The sequence below is a fragment of the Petromyzon marinus genome (assembly GCF_048934315.1).
Source record: "Petromyzon marinus isolate PM22_M1 ecotype Great Lakes invasive population chromosome 73 unlocalized genomic scaffold, UKy_Petmar_22M1.pri1.0 chr73_unloc.3, whole genome shotgun sequence".
In the NCBI taxonomy this organism is placed as follows: domain Eukaryota; kingdom Metazoa; phylum Chordata; class Hyperoartia; order Petromyzontiformes; family Petromyzontidae; genus Petromyzon; species Petromyzon marinus.
In genome coordinates this window covers 1-20,016 of record NW_027422609.1, presented here as the reverse complement: position 1 = coordinate 20,016, position 20,016 = coordinate 1, and the positions used below count along the sequence as shown (strand labels likewise).

Here is a 20,016-nt window from a genome sequence, read left to right as displayed (position 1 = left end):
AGTGGGGTTCACGATGTCCGTGTCTCTCTGTGGGGTTCATGATGTCCGTGTCTCTCTGCGGGGTTCACGATGTCCGTGTCTCTGAGTGGGGTTCACGATGTCCGTGTCTCTGAGTGGGGTTCACGATGTCCGTGTCTCTCTGTAGTTCACGATGTCCGTGTCTCTCTGCGGGGTTCACGATGTCCGTGTCACTGAGTGGGGTTCACGATGTCCGTGTCTCTCTGTGGGGTTCACGATGTCCGTGTCTCTGAGTGGGGTTCACGATGTCCGTGTCTCTGAGTGGGGTTCACGATGTCCGTGTCTCTCTGCGGGGTTCACGATGTCCGTGTCTCTGAGTGGGGTTCACGATGTCCGTGTCTCTGAGTGGGGTTCACGATGTCCGTGTCACTGAGTTGGGTTCACGATGTCCGTGTCTCTGAGTGGGGTTCACGATGTCCGTGTCACTGAGTTGGGTTCACGATGTCCGTGTCTCTGAGTGGGGTTCACGATGTCCGTGTCACTGAGTGGGGTTCACGATGTCCGTGTCTCTGAGTGGGGTTCACGATGTCCGTGTCACTGAGTTGGGTTCACAATGTCCGTGTCTCTGAGTGGGGTTCACGATGTCCGTGTCTCTGAGTGGGGTTCACGATGTCCGTGTCACTGAGTGGGGTTCACGATGTCCGTGTCTCTGAGTGGGGTTCACGATGTCCGTGTCTCTCTGCGGGGTTCACGATGTCCGTGTCTCTGAGTGGGGTTCACGATGTCCGTGTCTCTGAGTGGGGTTCACGATGTCCGTGTCTCTCTGTAGTTCACGATGTCCGTGTCTCTCTGCGGGGTTCACGATGTCCGTGTCACTGAGTGGGGTTCACGATGTCCGTGTCTCTCTGTGGGGTTCACGATGTCCGTGTCTCTGAGTGGGGTTCACGATGTCCGTGTCTCTGAGTGGGGTTCACGATGTCCGTGTCACTGAGTGGGGTTCACGATGTCCGTGTCTCTCTGCGGGGTTCACGATGTCCGTGTCTCTGAGTGGGGTTCACGATGTCCGTGTCTCTGAGTGGGGTTCACGATGTCCGTGTCTCTCTGTGGGGTTCACGATGTCCGTGTCTCTGAGTGGGGTTCACGATGTCCGTGTCACTAAGCGGGGTTCACGATGTCCGTGTCTCTGAGTGGGGTTCACGATGTCCGTGTCACTGAGTGGGGTTCACGATGTCCGTGTCTCTGAGTGGGGTTCACGATGTCCGTGTCACTGAGTGGGGTTCACGATGTCCGTGTCTCTCTGCGGGGTTCACGATGTCCGTGTCTCTCTGCGGAGTTCACGATGTCCGTGTCTCTCTGTGGGGTTCACGATGTCCGTGTCTCTGAGTGGGGTTCACGATGTCCGTGTCTCTGAGTGGGGTTCACGATGTCCGTGTCTCTGAGTGGAGTTCACGATGTCCGTGTCACTGAGTGGGGTTCACGATGTCCGTGTCTCTGAGTGGGGTTCACGATGTCCGTGTCTCTGAGTGAGGTTCACGATGTCCGTGTCTCTCTGCGGGGTTCACGATGTCCGTGTCTCTCTGTGGGGTTCACGATGTCCGTGTCTCTCTGCGGGGTTCACGATGTCCGTGTCTCTCTGCGGGGTTCACGATGTCCGTGTCTCTCTGCGGGGTTCACGATGTCCGTGTCTCTCTGTGGGGTTCACGATGTCCGTGTCTCTGAGTGGGGTTCACGATGTCCGTGTCACTGAGTGGGGTTCACGATGTCCGTGTCTCTGAGTGGGGTTCACGATGTCCGTGTCTCTGAGCGGGGTTCACGATGTCCGTGTCACTGAGCGGGGTTCACGATGTCCGTGTCTCTGAGTGGGGTTCACGATGTCCGTGTCACTGAGTGGGGTTCACGATGTCCGTGTCACTGAGTGGGGTTCACGATGTCCGTGTCTCTCTGTGGGGTTCACGATGTCCGTGTCTCTCTGCGGGGTTCACGATGTCCGTGTCTCTGAGTGGGGTTCACGATGTCCGTGTCTCTCTGCGTGGTTCACGATGTCCGTGTCACTGAGTGGGGTTCACGATGTCCGTGTCTCTGAGCGGGGTTCACGATGTCCGTGTCTCTCTGCGGGGTTCACGATGTCCGTGTCTCTGAGTGGGGTTCACGATGTCCGTGTCTCTCTGTGGGGTTCACGATGTCTGTGTCTCTGAGTGGGGTTCACGATGTCCGTGTCTCTGAGTGGGGTTCACGATGTCCGTGTCACTGAGTGGGGTTCACGATGTCCGTGTCTCTGAGTGGGGTTCACGATGTCCGTGTCACTGAGTGGGGTTCACGATGTCCGTGTCTCTGAGTGGGGTTCACGATGTCCGTGTCTCTGAGTGGGGTTCACGATGTCCGTGTCTCTGAGTGGGGTTCACGATGTCCGTGTCACTGAGTGGGGTTCACGATGTCCGTGTCACTGAGTGGGGTTCACGATGTCCGTGTCACTGAGTAGGGTTCACGATGTCCGTGTCTCTGAGTGGGGTTCACGATGTCCGTGTCTCTGAGTGGGGTTCACGATGTCCGTGTCTCTCTGTGGGGTTCACGATGTCCGTGTCTCTGAGTGGGGTTCACGATGTCCGTGTCTCTGAGTGGGGTTCACGATGTCCGTGTCTCTCTGTGTGGTTCACGATGTCCGTGTCTCTGAGTGGGGTTCACGATGTCCGTGTCTCTGAGTGGGGTTCACGATGTCCGTGTCTCTCTGCGGGGTTCACGATGTCCGTGTCTCTGAGTGGGGTTCACGATGTCCGTGTCTCTCTGTGGGGTTCACGATGTCCGTGTCTCTCTGTGGTGTTCACGATGTCCGTGTCACTGAGTGGGGTTCACGATGTCCGTGTCACTGAGTGGGGTTCACGATGTCCGTGTCTCTGAGTGGGGTTCACGATGTCCGTGTCTCTGAGTGGGGTTCACGATGTCCGTGTCTCTCTGTGGGATTCACGATGTCCGTGTCTCTGAGTGGGGTTCACGATGTCCGTGTCTCTCTGCGGGGTTCACGATGTCCGTGTCTCTGAGTGGGGTTCACGATGTCCGTGTCTCTCTGCGGGGTTCACGATGTCCGTGTCTCTGAGTGGGGTTCACGATGTCCGTGTCTCTCTGCGGGGTTCACGATGTCCGTGTCTCTCTGCGGGGTTCACGATGTCCGTGTCTCTCTGCGGGGTTCACGATGTCCGTGTCTCTGAGTGGGGTTCACGATGTCCGTGTCTCTCTGTGGGGTTCACGATGTCCGTGTCTCTCTGCGGGGTTCACGATGTCCGTGTCTCTGAGCGGGGTTCACGATGTCCGTGTCACTGAGTGGGGTTCACGATGTCCGTGTCTCTGAGTGGGGTTCACGATGTCCGTGTCTCTCTGTGGGGTTCACGATGTCCGTGTCTCTGAGTAGGGTTCACGATGTCCGTGTCTCTGAGTGGGGTTCACGATGTCCGTGTCTCTGAGTGGGGTTCACGATGTCCGTGTCTCTGAGTGGGGTTCACGATGTCCGTGTCTCTGAGTGGGGTTCACGATGTCCGTGTCACTGAGTGGGGTTCACGATGTCCGTGTCTCTGAGTGGGGTTCACGATGTCCGTGTCTCTCTGTGGGGTTCACGATGTCCGTGTCTCTGAGTGGGGTTCACGATGTCCGTGTCTCTGAGTGGGGTTCACGATGTCCGTGTCTCTGAGTGGGGTTCACGATGTCCGTGTCTCTCTGCGGGGTTCACGATGTCCGTGTCTCTGAGTGGGGTTCACGATGTCCGTGTCTCTGAGTGGGGTTCACGATGTCCGTGTCTCTGAGTGGGGTTCACGATGTCCGTGTCACTCTGCGGGGTTCACGATGTCCGTGTCACTGAGCGGGGTTCACGATGTCCGTGTCTCTGAGTGGGGTTCACGATGTCCGTGTCACTGAGTGGGGTTCACGATGTCCGTGTCTCTCTGTGGGGTTCACGATGTCCGTGTCACTGAGTGGGGTTCACGATGTCCGTGTCTCTGTGCGAGGTTCACGATGTCCGTGTCTCTCTGTGGGGTTCACGATGTCCGTGTCACTGAGTAGGGTTCACGATGTCCGTGTCTCTCTGCGGAGTTCACGATGTCCGTGTCTCTGAGTGGGGTTCACGATGTCCGTGTCTCTGAGTGGGGTTCACGATGTCCGTGTCTCTGAGTGGGGTTCACGATGTCCGTGTCACTGAGTGTGGTTCACGATGTCCGTGTCACTGAGTGGGGTTCACGATGTCCGTGTCTCTGAGTGGGGTTCACGATGTCCGTGTCACTGAGTGTGGTTCACGATGTCCGTGTCTCTGAGTGGGGTTCACGATGTCCGTGTCTCTGAGTGGGGTTCACGATGTCCGTGTCTCTGAGTGGGGTTCACGATGTCCGTGTCTCTGAGTGGGGTTCACGATGTCCGTGTCTCTCTGTGGGGTTCACGATGTCCGTGTCACTGAGTGGGGTTCACGATGTCCGTGTCTCTGAGCGGGGTTCACGATGTCCGTGTCACTGAGTGAGGTTCACGATGTCCGTGTCTCTGAGTGGGGTTCACGATGTCCGTGTCTCTGAGTGGGGTTCACGATGTCCGTGTCTCTGAGTGGGGTTCACGATGTCCGTGTCTCTCTGTGGGGTTCACGATGTCCGTGTCACTGAGTGGGGTTCACGATGTCCGTGTCTCTCTGTGGGGTTCACGATGTCCGTGTCACTGAGTGAGGTTCACGATGTCCGTGTCTCTGAGTGGGGTTCACGATGTCCGTGTCTCTCTGCGGGGTTCACGATGTCCGTGTCTCTCTGTGGGGTTCACGATGTCCGTGTCTCTCTGCGGGGTTCACGATGTCCGTGTCTCTGAGTGGGGTTCACGATGTCCGTGTCTCTGAGTGGGGTTCACGATGTCCGTGTCTCTGAGTGGGGTTCACGATGTCCGTGTCACTAAGTGGGGTCCACGATGTCCGTGTCTCTGAGTGGGGTTCACGATGTCCGTGTCACTGAGTGTGGTTCACGATGTCCGTGTCTCTGAGTGGGGTTCACGATGTCCGTGTCTCTCTGCGGGATTCACGATGTCCGTGTCTCTCTGCGGGGTTCACGATGTCCGTGTCTCTGAGTGGGGTTCACGATGTCCGTGTCTCTGAGTGGGGTTCACGATGTCCGTGTCACTGAGTGGGGTTCACGATGTCCGTGTCACTGAGTGGGGTTCACGATGTCCGTGTCTCTGAGTGGGGTTCACGATGTCCGTGTCACTGAGTGGGGTTCACGATGTCCGTGTCTCTCTGCGGGGTTCACGATGTCCGTGTCACTGAGTGGGGTTCACGATGTCCGTGTCTCTGAGTGGGGTTCACGATGTCCGTGTCTCTGAGTGGGGTTCACGATGTCCGTGTCTCTGAGTGGGGTTCACGATGTCCGTGTCACTGAGTGGGGTTCACGATGTCCGTGTCTCTGAGTGGGGTTCACGATGTCCGTGTCTCTGAGTGGGGTTCACGATGTCCGTGTCTCTGAGTGGGGTTCACAATGTCCGTGTCACTGAGTGGGGTTCACGATGTCCGTGTCTCTGAGTGGGGTTCACGATGTCCGTGTCTCTGAGTGGGGTTCACGATGTCCGTGTCTCTCTGTGGGGTTCACGATGTCCGTGTCTCTCTGCGGGGTTCGCGATGTCCGTGTCTCTAAGTGGGGTTCACGATGTCCGTGTCTCTGGGTGGGGTTCACGATGTCCGTGTCTCTGAGTGGGGTTCACGATGTCCGTGTCTCTGGGTGGGGTTCACGATGTCCGTGTCTCTGAGTGGGGTTCACGATGTCCGTGTCTCTCTGTGGGGTTCACGATGTCCGTGTCTCTCTGCGGGGTTCACGATGTCCGTGTCTCTCTGTGGGGTTCACGATGTCCGTGTCACTGAGTGGGGTTCACGATGTCCGTGTCTCTGAGTGAGGTTCACGATGTCCGTGTCTCTGAGTGGGGTTCACGATGTCCGTGTCTCTCTGCGGGGTTCACGATGTCCGTGTCTCTGAGTGGGGTTCACGATGTCCGTGTCTCTCTGCGGGGTTCACGATGTCCGTGTCTCTCTGCGGGGTTCACGATGTCCGTGTCTCTGAGCGGGGTTCACGATGTCCGTGTCTCTGAGTGAGGTTCACGATGTCCGTGTCTCTCTGTGGGGTTCACGATGTCCGTGTCTCTCTGTGGGGTTCACGATGTCCGTGTCTCTGAGTGGGGTTCACGATGTCCGTGTCTCTCTGCGGGGTTCACGATGTCCGTGTCACTGAGTGGGGTTCACGATGTCCGTGTCTCTCTGCGGGGTTCACGATGTCCGTGTCTCTCTGCGGGGTTCACGATGTCCGTGTCTCTCTGCGGGGTTCACGATGTCCGTGTCTCTGAGTGGGGTTCACGATGTCCGTGTCTCTGAGTGGGGTTCACGATGTCCGTGTCTCTGGGTGGGGTTCACGATGTCCGTGTCTCTCTGTGGGGTTCACGATGTCCGTGTCTCTCTGCGGGGTTCACGATGTCCGTGTCTCTCTGCGGGGTTCACGATGTCCGTGTCTCTGAGTGGGGTTCACGATGTCCGTGTCTCTGAGTGGGGTTCACGATGTCCGTGTCTCTGAGTGTGGTTCACGATGTCCGTGTCACTGAGTGGGGTTCACGATGTCCGTGTCTCTGAGTGGGGTTCACGATGTCCGTGTCTCTGAGTGGGGTTCACGATGTCCGTGTCTCTGAGTGGGGTTCACGATGTCCGTGTCACTGAGTAGGGTTCACGATGTCCGTGTCTCTGGGTGGGGTTCACGATGTCCGTGTCTCTCTGTTGGGTTCACGATGTCCGTGTCTCTCTGCGGGGTTCACGATGTCCGTGTCTCTGAGTGTGGTTCACGATGTCCGTGTCTCTGAGTGGGGTTCACGATGTCCGTGTCACTGAGTGGGGTTCACGATGTCCGTGTCTCTCTGCGGGGTTCACGATGTCCGTGTCTCTGAGTGGGGTTCACGATGTCCGTGTCTCTGAGTGGGGTTCACGATGTCCGTGTCACTGAGTGAGGTTCACGATGTCCGTGTCTCTGAGTGGGGTTCACGATGTCCGTGTCTCTGAGTGGGGTTCACGATGTCCGTGTCTCTGAGTGGGGTTCACGATGTCCGTGTCTCTGAGTGGGGTTCACGATGTCCGTGTCTCTCTGCGGGGTTCACGATGTCCGTGTCTCTCTGCGGGGTTCACGATGTCCGTGTCACTGAGTGGGGTTCACGATGTCCGTGTCACTGAGTGGGGTTCACGATGTCCGTGTCTCTGAGTGGGGTTCACGATGTCCGTGTCTCTGAGTGGGGTTCACGATGTCCGTGTCACTGAGTGGGGTTCACGATGTCCGTGTCTCTCTGTGGGGTTCACGATGTCCGTGTCTCTGAGTGGGGTTCACGATGTCCGTGTCACTGAGTGGGGTTCACGATGTCCGTGTCTCTGAGTGGGGTTCACGATGTCCGTGTCACTGAGTGGGGTTCACGATGTCCGTGTCTCTGAGTGGGGTTCACGATGTCCGTGTCACTGAGTGGGGTTCACGATGTCCGTGTCACTGAGTGGGGTTCACGATGTCCGTGTCTCTCTGCGGGGTTCACGATGTCCGTGTCTCTGAGTGGGGTTCACGATGTCCGTGTCTCTGAGTGGGGTTCACGATGTCCGTGTCTCTGAGTGGGGTTCACGATGTCCGTGTCTCTGAGTGGGGTTCACGATGTCCGTGTCTCTCTGTGGGGTTCACGATGTCCGTGTCACTGAGTGGGGTTCACGATGTCCGTGTCACTGAGTGTGGTTCACGATGTCCGTGTCTCTGAGTGGGGTTCACGATGTCCGTGTCTCTGAGTGGGGTTCACGATGTCCGTGTCACTGAGTGGGGTTCACGATGTCCGTGTCTCTCTGCGGGGTTCACGATGTCCGTGTCACTGAGTGGGGTTCACGATGTCCGTGTCTCTGAGTGGGGTTCACGATGTCCGTGTCACTGAGTGGGGTTCACGATGTCCGTGTCTCTGAGTGGGGTTCACGATGTCCGTGTCTCTCTGCGGGGTTCACGATGTCCGTGTCTCTCTGCGGGGTTCACGATGTCCGTGTCTCTGAGTGGGGTTCACGATGTCCGTGTCTCTCTGTGGGGTTCACGATGTCCGTGTCTCTGAGCGGGGTTCACGATGTCCGTGTCTCTCTGCGGGGTTCACGATGTCCGTGTCTCTCTGCGGGGTTCACGATGTCCGTGTCTCTCTAAGTGAGGTTCACGATGTCCGTGTCTCTCTGCGGGGTTCACGATGTCCGTGTCTCTGAGTGGAGTTCACGATGTCCGTGTCTCTGAGTGGGGTTCACGATGTCCGTGTCTCTGAGTGGGGTTCACGATGTCCGTGTCTCTCTGAGTGGGGTTCACGATGTCCGTGTCTCTCTGCGGGGTTCACGATGTCCGTGTCTCTGAGCGGGGTTCACGATGTCCGTGTCTCTGAGTGGGGTTCACGATGTCCGTGTCTCTGAGTGGGGTTCACGATGTCCGTGTCTCTGAGTGGGGTTCACGATGTCCGTGTCTCTCTGTGGGGTTCACGATGTCCGTGTCTCTGAGCGGGGTTCACGATGTCCGTGTCTCTCTGTGGGGTTCACGATGTCCGTGTCTCTCTGCGGGCTTCACGATGTCCGTGTCTCTGAGTGGGGTTCACGATGTCCGTGTCACTGAGCGGGGTTCACGATGTCCGTGTCTCTCTGTGGGGTTCACGATGTCCGTGTCTCTCTGTGGGGTTCACGATGTCCGTGTCTCTGAGTGGGGTTCACGATGTCCGTGTCTCTGAGTGGGGTTCACGATGTCCGTGTCACTGAGTGGGGTTCACGATGTCCGTGTCTCTGAGTGGGGTTCACGATGTCCGTGTCTCTGAGTGGGGTTCACGATGTCCGTGTCTCTGAGTGGGGTTCACGATGTCCGTGTCTCTGAGTGGGGTTCACGATGTCCGTGTCTCTCTGTGGGGTTCACGATGTCCGTGTCTCTCTGTGGGGTTCACGATGTCCGTGTCTCTGAGTGGGGTTCACGATGTCCGTGTCTCTGAGTGGGGTTCACGATGTCCGTGTCACTGAGTGGGGTTCACGATGTCCGTGTCTCTCTGCGGGGTTCACGATGTCCGTGTCTCTGAGTGGGGTTCACGATGTCCGTGTCTCTGAGTGGGGTTCACGATGTCCGTGTCACTGAGTGGGGTTCACGATGTCCGTGTCTCTGAGTGGGGTTCACGATGTCCGTGTCTCTCTGCGGGGTTCACGATGTCCGTGTCTCTGAGTGGGGTTCACGATGTCCGTGTCTCTCTGAGTGGGGTTCACGATGTCCGTGTCTCTCTGTGGGGTTCACGATGTCCGTGTCACTGAGTGGGGTTCACGATGTCCGTGTCTCTGAGTGGGGTTCACGATGTCCGTGTCTCTGAGTGGGGTTCACGATGTCCGTGTCTCTGAGTGGGGTTCACGATGTCTGTGTCTCTCTGTGGGGTTCACGATGTCCGTGTCTCTGAGTGGGGTTCACGATGTCCGTGTCTCTGAGTGGGGTTCACGATGTCCGTGTCTCTGAGTGGGGTTCACGATGTCCGTGTCACTGAGTGGGGTTCACGATGTCCGTGTCTCTGAGTGGGGTTCACGATGTCCGTGTCACTGAGTGGGGTTCACGATGTCCGTGTCACTGAGTGGGGTTCACGATGTCCGTGTCACTGAGTAGGGTTCACGATGTCCGTGTCTCTCTGCGGGGTTCACGATGTCCGTGTCTCTCTGCGGGTTTCACGATGTCCGTGTCACTGAGTGGGGTTCACGATGTCCGTGTCACTGAGTGGGGTTCACGATGTCCGTGTCTCTGAGTGGGGTTCACGATGTCCGTGTCTCTGAGTGGGGTTCACGATGTCCGTGTCTCTGAGTGGGGTTCACGATGTCCGTGTCTCTGAGTGGGGTTCACGATGTCCGTGTCTCTGAGTGGGGTTCACGATGTCCGTGTCTCTGAGTGGGGTTCACGATGTCCGTGTCTCTGAGTGGGGTTCACGATGTCCGTGTCTCTGAGTGGGGTTCACGATGTCCGTGTCTCTGAGTGGGGTTCACGATGTCCGTGTCTCTGAGTGGGGTTCACGATGTCCGTGTCTCTGAGTGGAGTTCACGATGTCCGTGTCTCTCTGTGGGGTTCACGATGTCCGTGTCTCTGAGTGGGGTTCACGATGTCCGTGTCTCTGAGTGGGGTTCACGATGTCCGTGTCTCTGAGTGGGGTTCACGATGTCCGTGTCTCTGAGTGGGGTTCACGATGTCCGTGTCTCTCTGTGGGGTTCACGATGTCCGTGTCTCTCTGTGGGGTTCACGATGTCCGTGTCTCTGAGTGGAGTTCACGATGTCCGTGTCTCTGAGTGGGGTTCACGATGTCCGTGTCTCTCTGTGGGGTTCACGATGTCCGTGTCTCTCTGCGGGGTTCACGATGTCCGTGTCTCTGAGTGGGGTTCACGATGTCCGTGTCACTGAGTGGGGTTCACGATGTCCGTGTCTCTGAGTGGGGTTCACGATGTCCGTGTCTCTCTGCGGGGTTCACGATGTCCGTGTCTCTGAGTGGGGTTCACGATCTCCGTGTCTCTGAGTGGGGTTCACGATGTCCGTGTCTCTGAGTGGGGTTCACGATGTCCGTGTCTCTCTGTGGGGTTCACGATGTCCGTGTCTCTGAGTGGGGTTCACGATGTCCGTGTCTCTCTGTGGGGTTCACGATGTCCGTGTCTCTCTGCGGGGTTCACGATGTCCGTGTCTCTCTGTGGGGTTCACGATGTCCGTGTCACTGAGTGGGGTTCACGATGTCCGTGTCTCTCTGCGGGGTTCACGATGTCCGTGTCTCTGAGTGGGGTTCACGATGTCCGTGTCTCTCTGTGGGGTTCACGATGTCCGTGTCTCTGAGTGGGGTTCACGATGTCCGTGTCACTGAGTGGGGTTCACGATGTCCGTGTCTCTGAGTGGGGTTCACGATGTCCGTGTCTCTCTGCGGGGTTCACGATGTCCGTGTCACTGAGTGGGGTTCACGATGTCCGTGTCTCTCTGTGGGGTTCACGATGTCCGTGTCTCTGAGTGGGGTTCACGATGTCCGTGTCTCTCTGTGTAGTTCACGATGTCCGTGTCTCTCTGCGGGGTTCACGATGTCCGTGTCTCTCTGCGGGGTTCACGATGTCCGTGTCTCTGAGTGGGGTTCACGATGTCCGTGTCTCTCTGTGGGGTTTACGATGTCCGTGTCTCTGAGTGGGGTTCACGATGTCCGTGTCTCTCTGTGGGGTTCACGATGTCCGTGTCACTGAGTGGGGTTCACGATGTCCGTGTCACTGAGTGGGGTTCACGATGTCCGTGTCTCTGAGTGGGGTTCACGATGTCCGTGTCTCTGAGTGGGGTTCACGATGTCCGTGTCTCTCTGCGGGGTTCACGATGTCCGTGTCTCTGAGTGGGGTTCACGATGTCCGTGTCTCTCTGCGGGGTTCACGATGTCCGTGTCTCTGAATGGGGTTCACGATGTCCGTGTCTCTCTGCGGGGTTCACGATGTCCGTGTCTCTGAGTGGGGTTCACGATGTCCGTGTCTCTCTGCGGGGTTCACGATGTCCGTGTCTCTCTGCGGGGTTCACGATGTCCGTGTCTCTCTGCGGGGTTCACGATGTCCGTGTCTCTCTGCGGGGTTCACGATGTCCGTGTCTCTGAGTGGGGTTCACGATGTCCGTGTCTCTGAGTGGGGTTCACGATGTCCGTGTCTCTCTGTGGGGTTCACGATGTCCGTGTCTCTGAGTGGGGTTCACGATGTCCGTGTCTCTCTGTGGGGTTCACGATGTCCGTGTCTCTGAGTGGGGTTCACGATGTCCGTGTCTCTGAGTGGGGTTCACGATGTCCGTGTCTCTGAGTGGGGTTCACGATGTCCGTGTCACTGAGTGGGGTTCACGATGTCCGTGTCTCTGGAGTGGGGTTCACGATGTCCGTGTCTCTCTGCGGGGTTCACGATGTCCGTGTCTCTGAGTGGGGTTCACGATGTCCGTGTCTCTCTGCGGGGTTCACGATGTCCGTGTCTCTGAGTGGGGTTCACGATGTCCGTGTCACTGAGTGGGGTTCACGATGGACGTGTCTCTGAGTGGGGTTCACGATGTCCGTGTCTCTGAGTGGGGTTCACGATGTCCGTGTCTCTGAGTGGGGTTCACGATGTCCGTGTCTCTCTGAGTGGGGTTCACGATGTCCGTGTCTCTCTGCGGGGTTCACGATGTCCGTGTCTCTGAGTGGGGTTCACGATGTCCGTGTCTCTGAGTGGGGTTCACGATGTCCGTGTCTCTGAGTGGGGTTCACGATGTCCGTGTCACTGAGTGGGGTTCACGATGTCCGTGTCTCTCTGCGGGGTTCACGATGTCCGTGTCTCTGAGTGGGGTTCACGATGTCCGTGTCTCTCTGCGGGGTTCACGATGTCCGTGTCTCTGAGTGGGGTTCACGATGTCCGTGTCTCTGAGTGGGGTTCACGATGTCCGTGTCACTGAGTGGGGTTCACGATGTCCGTGTCTCTGAGTGGGGTTCACGATGTCCGTGTCTCTGAGTGGGGTTCACGATGTCCGTGTCACTGAGTGGGGTTCACGATGTCCGTGTCACTGAGTGGGGTTCACGATGTCCGTGTCTCTCTGCGGGGTTCACGATGTCCGTGTCTTTCTGCGGGGTTCACGATGTCCGTGTCTCTGGGTGGGGTTCACGATGTCCGTGTCTCTCTGCGGGGTTCACGATGTCCGTGTCTCTGGGTGGGGTTCACGATGTCCGTGTCTCTGAGTGGGGTTCACGATGTCCGTGTCTCTGAGTGGGGTTCACGATGTCCGTGTCTCTGAGTGGGGTTCACGATGTCCGTGTCTCTCTGCGGGGTTCACGATGTCCGTGTCTCTCTGTGGGGTTCACGATGTCCGTGTCTCTCTGCGGGGTTCACGATGTCCGTGTCTCTCTGCGGGGTTCACGATGTCCGTGTCTCTCTGTGGGGTTCACGATGTCCGTGTCACTGAGTGGGGTTCACGATGTCCGTGTCTCTCTGCGGGGTTCACGATGTCCGTGTCTCTCTGCGGGGTTCACGATGTCCGTGTCTCTGAGTGGGGTTCACGATGTCCGTGTCTCTCTGTGGGGTTCACGATGTCCGTGTCTCTGAGTGGGGTTCACGATGTCCGTGTCTCTGAGTGGGGTTCACGATGTCCGTGTCTCTGAGTGGGGTTCACGATGTCCGTGTCTCTCTGTGGGGTTCACGATGTCCGTGTCTCTGAGTGGGGTTCACGATGTCCGTGTCTCTCTGCGGGGTTCACGATGTCCGTGTCTCTGAGTGGGGTTCACGATGTCCGTGTCTCTCTGTGGGGTTCACGATGTCCGTGTCACTGAGTGGGGTTCACGATGTCCGTGTCTCTCTGTGGGGTTCACGATGTCCGTGTCTCTGAGTGGGGTTCACGATGTCCGTGTCTCTCTGTGGGGTTCACGATGTCTGTGTCTCTGAGTGGGGTTCACGATGTCCGTGTCTCTCTGTGTAGTTCACGATGTCCGTGTCTCTGAGCGGGGTTCACGATGTCCGTGTCACTGAGTGGGGTTCACGATGTCCGTGTCTCTCTGTGGGGTTCACGATGTCCGTGTCTCTGAGTGGGGTTCACGATGTCCGTGTCTCTGAGTGGGGTTCACGATGTCCGTGTCTCTCTGAGTGGGGTTCACGATGTCCGTGTCTCTCTGCGGGGTTCACGATGTCCGTGTCTCTGAGTGGGGTTCACGACGGCCCTCCCACCCGCCTTTGTATCCCCCCAGGCCTTTGGCCCACTTGCCCTCCCCAGGCAAGGCCACTGTAGCTGTGCGCTGCTGTGCCCAGTTGTTCAGCCTCCGCCCCTCGCCACCCGGTGGTGAGCACCACCCTCACCACCACCCTCACCACCACCCTCACCACCACCACCCTCACCACCACCACCCTCACCACCACCTCCACCACCCTCACCACCACCACCCTCACCACCACCACCCTCACCACTACCACCACCCTCACCACCACCACCACCCTCACCACTACCACCACCCTCACCACCACCACCACCACCCTCACCACCACCCTCACCACCACCCTCACCACCACCACCCTCACCACCACCTCCACCCTCACCACCACGCTCACCACCACCTCCACCCTCACCACCACCACCACCCTCACCACCACCCTCACCACCACCCTCACCACCACCACCACTACCACCACCCTCATCACTACCCTCACCACCACCTCAACCCTCACCACCACCCTCACCACCACCACCACCCTCACCTCCACCTTCACCACCCTCATCACCACCCTCACCACCACCCTCACCACCACCTTCACCACCACCTCCACCCTCACCACCACCCTCACCACCACCTCCACCCTCACCACTACCACCACCACCCTCACCACCACCTCCACCCTCTATTACCTCCACCTTCACCACCACCCTCACCACCACCCTCACCACCACCTCCACCCTCACCACCACCCTCACCACCACCTCCACCCTCATCACCACCACCACCACCCTTACCACCACCCTCGCCACCACCCTCACTACCACCGCCACCCTCACCTCCTCACAACCACCACCACCCTCACCACCATCATCACCACCCGTGTCTCCCACCCCCCGTGTCTCCTACCCCGTGTCTCATCTCACTCCCACCCCCCGTGTCTCCTCCCCGTGTCTCCTCCCCGTATCTCCCACCACCCCGTGTCTCCCACCCCCGTGTCTCCCATCCCCCGTATCTCCTACCCCGTGTCTCCTACCCCGTGTCTCCTCCCCGTGTCTCCCCTCCCCGTGTCTCCCCTCCCCGTGTCTCCCACCCCGTGTCTCCCACCCCGTGTCTCATCTCACTCCCACCCCGTGTCTCCTCCCCCCGTGTCTCCCACCCCGTGTCTCCCACCACCCCGTGTCTCCCACCCCGTGTCTCCCACCACCCCGTGTCTCCCACCCCCCGTGTCTCCTCCCCGTGTCTCCCACCCCGTGTCTCCCACCCCCGTGTCTCCCACCCCGTGTCTCCCACCACCCCGTGTCTCCCACCCCCCGTGTCTCCTCCCCGTGTCTCCCACCCCGTGTCTCCTCCCCGTGTCTCCCATCCCCCGTGTCTCCCACCCCGTGTCTCCCACCCCGTGTCTCCCATCCCGTGTCTCATCTCACTCCCACCCCGTGTCTCCCACCCCGTGTCTCCCACCCCGTGTCTCCTCCCCGTGTCTCCCACCACCGCCGTGTCTCCTACCCCGTGTCTCCCACCCCGTGTCTCCCATCCCGTGTCTCATCTCACTCCCACCCCGTGTCTCCCACCCCGTGTCTCCCACCCCGTGTCTCCTCCCCGTGTCTCCCACCACCCCCGTGTCTCCTACCCCGTGTCTCCCATCCCGTGTCTCATCTCATTCCCATCCCCCGTGTCTCCCACCCCGTGTCTCTTACCCCGTGTCTCCCACCACCCCGTGTCTCTCACACCCCGTGTCTCCCACCCCGTGTCTCCCACCCCGTGTCTCTTACCCCGTGTCTCCCACCACCCCGTGTCTCCCACCACCCCGTGTCTCCAACCCCGTGTCTCCCACCACCCCGTGTCTCCCACCCCGTGTCTCCCACCCCGTGTCTCCTCCCCGTGTCTCCCACCACCCCGTGTCTCCCACCCCCGTGTCTCCCATCCCCCGTGTCTCCTATTCCGTGTCTCCTACCCCGTCTCTCCCACCCCGTGTCTCCCTCCCCGTGTCTCCTACCCCGTGTCTCCCACCCCGTGTCTCCCACCCCCCACCCCGTGTCTCCCACCACCCCGTGTCTCCCACCCCGTGTCTCCTCCCCGTGTCTCCCACCACCCCGTGTCTCCCACCCCGTGTCTCCTCCCCGTGTCTCCCACCACCCCGTGTCTCTCACCCCCCGTGTCTCCTACCCCGTGTCTCCCACCACCCCGTGTCTCCCACCCCCGTGTCTCCTCCCCGTGTCTCCCACCACCCCGTGTCTCCCACCACCCCGTGTCTCCTACCCCGTGTCTCCCACCCCTCAGCGTCTCCCCCGTTCCTGGACTTGCCCTACCGTGTGCTGGTGGCGGTGGCTACTGAGGATACCGTGCTGCTGTACGACACCCAGCACGCCGCTCCCTTCGCCTCCATCTCCAGCCTGCACTACCACACGCTCAGCGACCTCGCCTGGTACACCACCACCACCACCACTGTCACCACCACTGTCACCACCACTGTCACCACCACCACCACCACACACCCAGCACGCCGCTCCCTTCGCCTCCATCTCCAGCCTGCACTACCACACGCTCAGCGACCTCGCCTGGTACACCACCGTCACCACCATCACCGTCACCACCACTGTCACCACCACCACTGTTGCCACCACCACCACCGTCACCACCACTGTCGCCACCACCACCACCGTCACCACCACTGTCACCACCACTGTCACCACCACCGTCACCACCGTCACCACCACTGTCACCACCACTGTCACCACCACCACCGTCACCACCATCACCGTTACCGTCACCACCACCACCGTCACCACCACCACCGTCACCACCACCATCACCACCGTCACCACCACCGTCACACCTTCATACCACCATGACCCCCGTGGGTGGGTGAATGGGTGGGTGAGTGGGTGGGTGAGTGGGTGGGTGAGTGGGTGGGTGAGTGGGTGGGTGAGTGGGTGGGTGAGTGGGTGGGTGAGTGGGTGGGTGAGTGGGTGGGTGAATGTGTGGGTGAGTGGGTGAGTGGGTGGGTGAGTGGGTGGGTGAGTGGGTGGGTGAGTGGGTGGGTGAGTGGGTGGGTGAGTGGGTGGGTGAGTGGGTGGGTGGGTGGGTGGGTGAGTGGGTGGGTGAGTGGGTGGGTGAGTGTGTGGGTGAGTGGGTGGGTGAGTGGGTGGGTGAGTGGGTGGGTGAGTGGGTGGGTGGGTGGGTGGGTGAGTGGGTGAGTGGGTGGGTGGGTGGGTGAGTGGGTGGGTGGGTGGGTGGGTGAGTGGGTGGGTGGGTGGGTGGGTGGGTGAGTGGGTGGGTGGGTGGGTGGGTGAGTGGGTGGGTGAGTGGGTGGGTGGGTGGGTGGGTGAGTGGGTGAGTGGGTGGGTGGGTGGGTGGGTGGGTGAGTGGGTGGGTGAGTGGGTGGGTGGGTGAGTGGGTGGGTGAGTGGGTGGGTGAGTGGGTGGGTGAGTGGGTGGGTGAGTGGGTGGGTGGGTGAGTGGGTGGGTGGGTGGGTGAGTGGGTGGGTGAGTGGGTGGGTGGGTGAGTGGGTGGGTGGGTGAGTGGGTGGGTGGGTGGGTGAGTGAGTGGGTGGGTGAGTGGGTGGGTGAGTGGGTGGGTGGGTGGGTGAGTGGGTGGGTGAGTGGGTGGGTGAGTGGGTGGGTGAGTGAGTGGGTGGGTGAGTGGGTGGGTGAGTGGGTGGGTGAGTGGGTGGGTGAGTGGGTGGGTGGGTGGGTGAGTGGGTGGGTGGGTGGGTGGGTGAGTGGGTGGGTGGGTGGGTGGGTGGGTGAGTGGGTGGGTGAGTGGGTGGGTGGGTGAGTGGGTGGGTGAGTGGGTGGGTGGGTGGGTGGGTGGTGGGTGGGTGAGTGGGTGGGTGAGTGGGTGGGTGGGTGGGTGGGTGGGTGAGTGGGTGGGTGAGTGGGTGGGTGAGTGGGTGGGTGAGTGGGTGGGTGAGTGGGTGGGTGGGTGGGTGGGTGAGTGGGTGGGTGAGTGGGTGGGTGAGTGGGTGGGTGAGTGGGTGAGTGGGTGGGTGGGTGGGTGAGTGGGTGGGTGAGTGGGTGGGTGAGTGGGTGGGTGAGTGGGTGGGTGAGTGGGTGGGTGAGTGGGTGGGTGAGTGGGTGGGTGGGTGAGTGGGTGGGTGGGTGGGTGGGTGGGTGAGTGGGTGGGTGGGGGAGTGGGTGAGTGGGTGGGTGAGTGGGTGGGTGGGTGGGTGGGTGAGTGGGTGGGTGAGTGGGTGGGTGGGGTGAGTGGGTGGGTGGGTGGGTGAGTGGGTGGGTGGGTGGGTGGGTGGGTGGGTGGGTGGGTGAGTGGGCTGGTGAGTGAGTGAATTCACCCACCCCCCCCCTCACCCTCACCACCCCTCACCCTCACCACCCCACTCACCACCCACCACCCCTCACCCACACCACCCCTCACCCTCACCACCCTCCACCCCACCCCACCCTCACCCTCCCCACCACCCTCCCTCACCCACCCCTCCCCCCACCCCCCCCCTCCCTCACCCTCCCTCACCCACCCCTCCCTCACCACCCCTCACCCACCCCCCTCCCTCACCACCCCTCCACCCCTCACCCTCCCACCACCCTCACCACCCACCCCTCACCACCCCTCACCCACCCCTCCCCACCCCACCCACCCACCCCTCCCTCACCACCCCCACCCACCCACCCCCTCACCACCCCCCCTCCACCCACCCCACCCTCACCACCCCTCCCTCTCCCCCCTCCACCCACCCCCCCCCCCCCCACCCACCACTCCTCCTCACCACCCACCCTCCACTCCCCCTCACCACCCACCCTCCCTCACCCCCCCTCACCCTCCCTCACCACCCCCCCTCACACTCCTCCCTCACCCACCCCTCACCCCACCCCCCTCACCCACCCCTCACCACTCCTCCCTCACCCTCACCACCTCACCCACCCCTCCCTCACCACTCCTCCCTCACCACCCCCCCTCCCTCACCACCCCTCCCTCACCACTCCTCCCTCACCACCCCCCTCCCTCACCACCCCTCCCTCACCACTCCTCCCTCACCACCCCCCCTCCCTCACCACCCCTCCCTCACCACTCCTCCCTCACCACCCCCCCTCCCTCACCACCCCTCCCTCACCCACCCCTCCCTCACCACCCCTCACCCTCCCTCACCACTCCTCCCTCACCCACCCCTCCCTCACCCTCACCCTCCCTCACCCTCACCCTCACTCACCCTCACCCACCCCTCCCTCACCCTCCCTCACCCTCACCCACCCCTCCCTCACCCTCACCACCCCTCCCTCACCCTCACCCACCCCTCCCTCACCCTCCCTCACCCTCACCCACCCCTCCCTCACCCTCACCACCCCTCCCTCACCCTCACCCACCCCTCCCTCACCCTCCCTCACCACCCCCCCTCCCTCACCACCCCTCACCCTCCCTCACCCACCCCTCCCTCACCACCCCTCACCCTCCCTCACCACCCCTCACCACCCTCACCCTCACCACCCACCCCTCCCTCACCACCCTCACCCACCCCTCCCTCACCGCAGGTCCGCTGATGGCTCCCTGTTGGCTATCTCCTCGACGGACGGCTACTGTTCCTTCGCTGTGTTTGCCGTGGGCGAGTTGGGGGAGCCCCTGGCCCCCTCGGAGACCCCCTCTGCGGGGGGGACCCCCTCTACGGGGGGGACCCCCTCAGGGACCCCCTCGGGGGGGACCCCCACGGGGGGGCCCGGGGGAGCGGGGTCCACCCCCAACCCGGCAAGCGTTGGGACGCCCAGCCCCCCCGAGCAGAAGCCAAAGAAACGCGCGTCACGTGACCAGGCGGCGTCCAATCGCAGCGCAGCGGTGAGGGTGGGCTCGCAGACTCGCCACAGACTCGCCACAGACTCACCACTCACCACACACTCACCAGACTCGCCACAGACTCACCACTCACCACAGACTCACCACAGACTCGCCACAGACTCACCACTCACCACACACTCACCAGACTCACCACACACTCACCACTCACCACAGACTCGCCACAGACTCACCACAGACTCACCACTCACCACACAGACTCACCAGACTCGCCACAGACTCACCACTCACCACACAGACTCACCACAGACTCACCACTCACCACACAGACTCACCACAGACTGACCACAGACTCACCACTCAGAGAACCCGTAGACTCAACACAGACTCACCACTCACCACACACTCACCAGACTCACCACAGACTCACCACTCACCACAGACTCGCCACAGACTCACCACAGACTCACCACTCACCACAGACTCACCAGACTCACCACAGACTCACCACAGACTCACCACTCACCACACAGACTCACCACAAGAGACCAATCACCACAGACTCGCCACAGACTCACCACTCACCACAGACTCACCACACAGAGACCCGTAGACTCACCACAGACT

The 20,016-nt window shown here is 60.6% G+C and overlaps 1 protein-coding gene across 1 annotated transcript in view; it reads left to right on the top strand.

The window, feature by feature from the left end:
• Positions 1-16,073, top strand: part of LOC142908138 (chromatin assembly factor 1 subunit B-like) — a gene marked incomplete at its 3' end in the record, with an annotated part of 51,592 nt that extends 35,519 nt beyond the window's left edge. Inside the window, exons 10-11 of the mRNA XM_076058403.1 lie at positions 13,690-13,781; positions 15,931-16,073. Of these exons, the coding sequence (XP_075914518.1) occupies positions 13,690-13,781; positions 15,931-16,073 (235 nt within the window). The remainder of the gene's footprint in view (positions 1-13,689; positions 13,782-15,930) is intronic.
• Positions 16,074-20,016: the final 3,943 nt, after the last annotated feature.